General features: G+C 55.9%; 1 protein-coding gene across 1 annotated transcript; it reads left to right on the top strand.

Annotated features, from left to right (window-relative positions):
* Positions 1–149: 149 nt before the first annotated feature.
* Positions 150–6983, top strand: SLC6A17 (solute carrier family 6 (neutral amino acid transporter), member 17; the record flags this gene model as incomplete). Its single annotated transcript, XM_010284565.1, has 9 exons — positions 150–268; positions 980–1169; positions 2270–2380; positions 3393–3634; positions 4346–4538; positions 4915–5107; positions 5299–5458; positions 6008–6170; positions 6615–6983. Coding segments are annotated over 9 exons (1740 nt in total), but the record flags the coding sequence as incomplete, so codon positions are not given.
* Positions 6984–7872: the final 889 nt, after the last annotated feature.

Below are 7872 nucleotides of genomic sequence, written 5' to 3'. Positions count from 1 at the left end.
CCAGCCGTGGGTCTAGGGCTGGGTGGGAATGGGCCCATCCTGTGATCCCGGCACCCCTGCTCCCCTCGGGTCCCTGCCCAGCGGGAGGTGTGTTGGGGACGGTGTCGCTGCCCTGTGATGTAACACCGTGTCCTCCTTCCTCACCCCAGGTCTGTTTTTTTGTCGGTCTCTATTACAACGTCATCATCGGCTGGAGCATCTTTTACTTCTTTAAGTCCTTCCAGTACCCTCTTCCCTGGAGCGAGTGCCCCATCGTGAAAAACGGCTCGGTGGCCGGGAAGGGACAGCCGCTGGCGCGGGGGGGGGGGTGAGGCTCATCCGGGAGGGAGCAGTTCCCGGGGAAGGGGGTCTGTGGGACGCTGGGGACCCCCAACATCTGTAGCTATTGCAGATTGGGGACACCAGAGGTTGGGGTGTCTCCTGGGGCACCGGGTCCTCTCCAGCCCAGCTGCTTGGATCATATGGAGATGTTTCCCTCGGGTCAGATGAGTCTCTCCCATGCTCTCACCTCGGGGTCTTTCCACGCTGTTGGGATCTGATGCCAGTTTGGGGATCCAGAGCTTGGGTCTCCAGGCTGCCGTGGTGCTCAGGGCCAGGATCTGTCCCAGGACCGTGGAGGGAGGCAGCGAGAGCCAGGCAGAGCTCACCTGGCTGCTTCATCGATCCCGGCTGGGACTCTGATGGAGCTAATGATGTTTAGTAGTGTCTGAGCGTCTGCTTGGGACACTCTGGGAGACTTCATAGCAAATGCAAATGTCTCTCCTTGTATTTAACATCTTTTCACCTCACAATGACTTTATGTTCTGTCTCTTCTTTTTCCTGGTAAAAACGAGCCCCATTAATCCCTGTCCCTTAGTTTCCAGAGGTGCCTGCCTTCCCTGGCTGGCTCCAGCAAGTCTTTGACGTTAATTGATGTTCATCCCCCGAGAGATGGTGGGTAACTCTCCCATAGCTCCCTCACGCTCCCCCGCCTCTGCTTGGTTGCAGTTGTGGAAACCGAGTGCGAGAGAAGCTCAGCCACCACCTACTTCTGGTACCGGGAGACCCTGGACATCTCCAACTCCATCTCGGAGAGTGGGGGGCTCAACTGGAAGATGACCCTGTGTCTGCTGGTGGCCTGGAGCCTTGTTGGTTTGGCCATGATCAAAGGCATCCAGTCCTCAGGGAAGGTGGGTATCGGTGGCCACCTGAGCCTGGCTGCGGTCTGTCCTCGAGGCAGAAACCTCCTGCCTGGACCACGCTCTCCTGCCCTGGTCTGGGGTGACTGGAGGATGCTGTGTCCCCTGGGGGATGCTCACACCCACCCCAGAGTTGGGGCCATCTCTGGGGGGATCCAGAATAAGATCAAAAGAGGGTTTAGGGATGAGGTTTAGTCCAACTGGCACCCGCAGCAATGGCCCAGGGCTCAGCCATGTCAGGCTAGCCAAATCACCCGCCCAGCCCCTGTATTCGGGGGCCATCCACTGTCCCATCCCCTGACGCACACCACCTCGGTGGATGCTTGTAGGATGGAGGGGTGAGCCCTCCTTCGCGGGGGGAGCACTGGAGCTCTGCGCAGGGAGGGCAGGGAGGAACAGAAAGCTTTGGCAGAGGGACACCACCAGCTTGCAGAGGCTGTTGACGTTTCAAGCAAGGCTGTGGAAGCAGTGGGGTCGGACGCAGAAGGGTATGGTCTCCTGGGACTCTCGAACATCCCTGTCTCCAGATGTGCTCTGCAAAACATCTGGTGCATTAGCAGGTAGCAGAGGGCAATGAGACCCCCGCCCCGTGGCCGTCAGGGCAGCGGGGTGGGAGTGAGGTGCAGATGTCCCCCCTGCCCAGGATGAAGCCCCATCCACCTCTGCGCACTGGGGCGCTGGAAGCGTGCCCCCGGCCAGGAGCCGGCTGGGGGGGCTGCCTGCAGCCCTGGGCTGATGCCGGGGGAAGGGGATGGGGGTGCAGCGCTGACCTTCCCTCAGGCTCCCCAGGCACCAGCACTTTGTGCTTCGGCCAACACCAGCATCTTCACCTTCAGCAGCTCCAACAGATTTTCCCTCTTAAGCGTGTCCAAGCGCTTGGCAAATCCACCTGAGCTTCAGCACTTGTCACGTCCTGCCCCGAGGAGTCCCACAGCTTAACCCTGCGCCGCCCGAGGAGCAGACCTCATTTTGGGGAGGGTACCCCTCCCTTCGCAGCCCCGTGGTCCTGTCCCCGGGTTGGATGGGGAGGTGGCTGAGCTCAGCGGGCAGTCAATGAGGTTGTTGCCCGTGTTGCGTCCCTCTCGCCTTAGGTGATGTACTTCAGCTCGCTCTTCCCTTACGTGGTGCTGGTTTGCTTCTTGGTGCGGGGACTTCTGCTGCGCGGGGCGGTGGACGGGATCATGCACATGTTCACACCCAAGGTAAAAGTCTCCGAGCCCAGCAGACTCTAGGCAGGTTCTCCTCCTGTCTGGCCATACCCTATTTTCCCTTATGCTCCCCCCCCCAAAACCAGAGTACCAACCCCAAACTGCCTCGCAGATCCTGATATATCATCAGGATGTGCCAGCAGCACCCTAAATACAGGGTGCGGCCAGGAGAGCCAAGAGCCTCCCAAAGTCACCACCCCGGAGCTGCTGTTTGAGCCTTAGCATCACTCCCATCACCTTTAGGTGCCCAGACACCAGGCTGGGGGTCTGGGGGTGCCTGGGGTGATATATTTAAAGACTCCACGGGAAGATACTGGCTGACAGGAAAACTTCCGCTGGTGGTATGCATCCATTAATTAACCAGATAATTAATTAAGCAGAGATGTAAATGGATCAGCTCAGCCAGTGAGGCTGTTAGAAGGTATTAATTATGATCTCTTTGATCTCTTGATGAATGATGTTCAGAGACCTCCAGCCTGCAGCTCTGGCTTGCAGGAGAGGGGGGATGTGGTTGAGGGGACGGGAGGTTAAACAAACCCGCCAGCTGAGACGTTTGATTTCAAGTGCTCCAGGCACTCCAAAGGCAGAAGATGGAGGATGGACACCCCTCGCTGGGCGGCACGTGGCTCCCTTGGGGAGGGGGACGGGGACGCCAGCTCTCCAGGGCGGCTGGGTAGTCCACTGGGAAGCTGTAGGGCTTTGCACTGGGAGATCAGGCACCCAGCTTGGGCTCTGGGGCAGATGGAGCACCCGGAGGCATGGTCAGGTCAAATCTTTGCCTGCCCTTTCCCATGCCTCAGTTTTCCCCTCTGTGGGAAAGAGAAGAAGGACCTATGAGCACTGGGTAATGCAAGACCTGATTGTGGTAGATCGAAGCATATCCATGGCTGCTCCAAAACCAGCCCAGGTTGTAGGCACAACAGCCTTTTAATTTAGCTCTGGCTCCACTGGGATGAGTTTGGGGGCCACTAAACCACCTAACTTCTTCTTCTGTCTCGCCTCCAAGCTGGACAAGATGCTAGACCCCCAGGTGTGGCGGGAGGCAGCTACACAGGTTTTCTTTGCCTTGGGCTTGGGCTTCGGAGGAGTCATCGCCTTCTCCAGCTACAACAAGCAGGACAACAACTGCCACTTTGATGCCACGCTTGTCTCCTTCATCAACTTCTTCACGTCTGTCCTGGCCACCCTGGTTGTGTTTGCTGTGCTGGGCTTCAAGGCCAACATCATGAATGAGAAATGTGTGGTGGAGTAAGAGGATTTGCTTTTTCTCTGTTTGGGGTGGGCAGGTGGGCAGGTCTTTGCTACTGCTGGTTGTGGTGGGTCTGCAGGCAATAAAGTGCTCTGGAGCTGGGCGATACTGTTGGACTCAAGTTCCTGATGGTCAAGACCTGGATTCCCAGAGATGTCCCAGTGTAGCTGAGATAGTTGGGTATTCATCTCCTCCAACCTAAAATCCAGCTCTAAGATGGTCTCTTAGTCTGCAAATTGACAGTAAATCTAACACGTCTGGTCACATCACCTGGGTTTCTCCCAGTTTTGACTCATCATAGGGTCCACTTGCCCGCAAGGTTAAGGGACTTGCTGTGCTGCACCCCAGAAGCAGCTGGAGGAAGATGAATTTGTGCACCGAGTGTTACCTTTAGACAGTGAGCTGAAGCCATAAAAATTCTGGCCATGCGGTGTGGAGTCCCAGAGCAGGAGAGAAGCACGTGGCTGAGAAGGAGGCACAGAGAGCCCATTCCCTGGTGGTCCCCCATCTCCGCCCTCTGTCGTGTGGCCTTAATGCAATGTTTACTTACACCTCGGGAAATTGCAAAGAGGTCCTCTGACTGGGACCTGGGTAATGTGGCCCAGGGAGATTCATCCTGCCTGATGCAAAGGGCTTCCATGGTCAGGCCCCATCCTCCACCCTGCGAGGAAGGGGACATCTCTGGGTGACCAGGCTCTGCTCTCCCTTAGGAATGCTGAGAAGATCTTGGGCTACCTGAACACCAATGTGCTGAGCCACGACCTCATCCCACCCCACGTGAACTTCTCCCACCTCACCGCCAAGGACTACAACGAGATGTACAGGGTGATCATGACAGTAAAAGAGGGGCACTTCAAAGAACTGGGCTTGGATGCCTGCCTGTTGGAGGACGAACTCAACAAGGTACCTGGTGACATTCCTAGTAGGACCAGGAGGTCACCTACACCATTGCCTCTCCCTGGTAGAAGCTGCTCTACTTGTGCCATGCCTGGTACATGGATCTGGAAGAACTATTTTTAGAGACCTTCCAGGGATGGGGATTCCCTGTCGCTGTGGTCTTCCCCAGCACACAGTGGTCCTTCCTGGGGTGGGGGAAAGGTCTGCCCATAGCCAGTCTAGCAGGGTCATCACCACTTCCAGGCTGGGGTACCAGACTGAATTTTTCTTTCCTTGAAGAGTGGTTCAGTGCAACAGGAGAGACCTGAGACATGCAGGGGCTTGTAGGCTGTGTCCCTGATGTGTTTCTCCTCATCTTTTGGTCCTTTCTCCCCCTGAACAGTCAGTGCAAGGAACTGGCCTGGCCTTCATTGCCTTCACAGAAGCCATGACCCACTTCCCAGCCTCACCGTTTTGGTCCGTCATGTTCTTCCTGATGCTGATAAACCTGGGTTTGGGGAGCATGATCGGGACCATGTCAGGCATCACTACGCCCATCATCGACACCTTCAAGGTGCGCAAGGAAGTTTTCACAGGTGAGGTCTTTTCTCCTGCAACCTCCTGGGGAAGGGGTGGAGGGTCCCTGTTGCCCTGGGGAGTCACTCCAGAAGAGTGTGGACATAGTGGACATGTACTGAGCCCTGCTAATGTAGGGAATGGACCTTGTGGTGGAGGCCTTGGTTCCCCCTGGGGTGCTCTACTGACCATGCCCGTTTGCTCCCCACAGTTGGTTGCTGCATCTTCGCCTTTGTGGTGGGACTGATCTTTGTGCAGCGCTCTGGGAATTACTTTGTCACCATGTTTGATGATTATTCAGCCACGCTGCCGCTCACGGTCGTGGTCATCCTGGAGAACATCGCTGTGGCCTGGATTTACGGCACCAAGAAGTAAGGCGCTTGTACAACAAAAAGAATAACTGCGCTGTAACTCCTGGCTAAAAGAAAACCCTCCTTCCAGCTCTTTTCCATATGACGTTTTCCCCAGGAGTCCAGCTTTGATGGGGGCAGCTACCTTACACAGGCAGGAACTCAGTTCACCTTGGTCCTCTTGCCCTGCCCTAGGTGTAACCCAGCCCCAGGAGCACGTCCTTCCAGTGGGTGTCTACTGTTGGTTGTGGTGCTCTGTCACTTGTGATTACCCTTTTGTCTGGGATTTCCAGGTCCTTCTGGAAGGGGATCTCGTTCCCTCCAGTGCCTGTTCTTGTTGTCCATAAGTTGGCCAGAGCAAGGGAGGCCCTGGCTAATGCTCAAGTGGCCTTTTCCTTAGGAGGTTCCCAACCAGTCCTACAGGCTTGAGGGACACCGAGATGCTTGCCTGGATCAGCTGGGTTCTTCTTCAGGATCTACCTTGAGCACAATTTACAATGGGGGCTCCTGGGAGGGAGTTTCTCGCTTGAAGGTGGGGAACAGCATGGTTCCATCTCTTCTTCTCGGCAGGTTCATGCAGGAGCTGACAGAAATGCTGGGTTTCCGGCCCTATCAGTTCTACTACTACACCTGGAAGTACGTCTCTCCCATCTGCATGGCCGTGCTCATGACCGCCAGCATCATCCAGCTGGGAGTCAGCCCCCCGGGCTACAGTGCATGGATCAGAGAGGAGGTGAGCACAGGTCCCTTCCCCACTGCCACCTCCACCCTAGGTCCAGGCTGAGCAGGGGGCAGATGAGAGCTTGCAGACCACCCTGCTCTTCACAGTTCTGTAGGTTCCTCCTCCCCTCTCCTGCTGGGAGACGTCCTGCCTGTGGCCGCTCATCCTCTGCAGGCAATCAGGTTTGCCCACACTGCCCAGAAGTCTCCAGCCAGCTCTGACCATGGGCTGAAGTTTGAGCTTGGTTTTTGGTTTGCTTCCACAGCTACACGCTGTGTGCAGGACCATGTCCTTTTCCTTGACTTGAACCCACCTTCTGATAGCTTCATGAGGTGCCCCTCGGGATGAAGTCTGGCAGGAGGCAGCAGGGACTGCCTAGCACTTAGGAGATGTCGTACCTGGTGTGCATCACCTTCGCTGCAACAGCCCCTGGACACTAATATCTGTCTCTTCCAGGCTGCAGAAAAGTTCCTTTTCTACCCGACCTGGGCCATGGCTATCCTCATCTCTCTGATCATCCTGGCATCCCTCCCTCTGCCTCTGGTCTTCATCCTCCGGCAGTTCCACCTCGTGTCGGATGGCTCCAACGCCCTCTCTGTCACCTACAAGAAGGGCCGGATGATGAAGGACATCTCCAATTTGGAAGACAACGATGAGACCCGCTTCATCCTGAGCAAAGTGCCCAGCGAGACCCCATCCCCCATGCCCACGCATCGTTCCTACTTGGGTCCTGGAAGCAACTCTCCCATGGAAATGAGCAGTGCCCCAAACGGACGATACGGGAGTGGGTACCTACTGGCCAGCACCCCTGAATCCGAACTGTGATGGTTGCCTGCTGACCACCCCCACCGGGAGAGGAGGTCACTGGGGAGTGGATTCTGGCTGTCCAGGCAACAGGAAAATTAATTAATAAGGAAGATGAAGAAGAAACCCCTCTTAAAATCGTAACCAAAAGCAGCCATTTCTAAGATGACATCGGGAAGAAGGGGTTGCGGGAGGGGCAGGACTCCTCCGACAACCCTGGGCTGAAAGGCAGGATCCCCCAGGCTTGCCGTCGGGGAAGGGAGGAGGAACAAGAGACGCTGCAACATCTTTCTGAGAGTTGTTATCACGCAGCTCAAATCTGAAGCAAAGAATCTCTCTTTTCTAAGCAGCTGATGGTTGGAAAAAGGACTTGGCGTCAGGTGGAAAGCCAACCACGCTTCCTCCTGTAACCCTGTGCTCTTCCCTCCCAGTCTCTTGTCCTTTAGCCGGGAGGAGTCATGGCCTTATTCCAACGAGCACAATTAACCATTGATGTTCATAGCACAAAAAGGTGCTGTTGTTGTCACCATCGTTATTGTTGTTGTATCTCCCTTAGGTTTTTACAGCTGTGGACACGCCCAAATAACCCCCAGATTTTGACCAGGGTTGGCAGGGAGCAGCGCGGGCTGAGAGGTCGCAACGTGTCAGACGGTGGATGGTGGATCCTTGGTATCTGTGTTGTTACCAGCAGCATGGGGACAGTGTCTGTGGGTTGTTCTGAGACACAGAGATGTCACGTCCGTGGGATGAAACGGTCAGCGCGCTCCGTGGTTTTAGGCAGTTATCGTGCTGAGTGGCAGAAGGACCTCAGAAGTGAGGGTGGTTTGGATGTGTGAACGTGTGTGGGGTCTGGATAGGGTTACCGTGATGGGGGTCAGGAGTGATCTCCGGGAATTACTCCTGACATGTG

Source organism: Phaethon lepturus, unplaced genomic scaffold (assembly GCF_000687285.1).
Source record: "Phaethon lepturus isolate BGI_N335 unplaced genomic scaffold, ASM68728v1 scaffold27570, whole genome shotgun sequence".
NCBI classification, from domain to species: domain Eukaryota; kingdom Metazoa; phylum Chordata; class Aves; order Phaethontiformes; family Phaethontidae; genus Phaethon; species Phaethon lepturus.
This window is presented reverse-complemented; position numbering and strand designations above follow the sequence as displayed.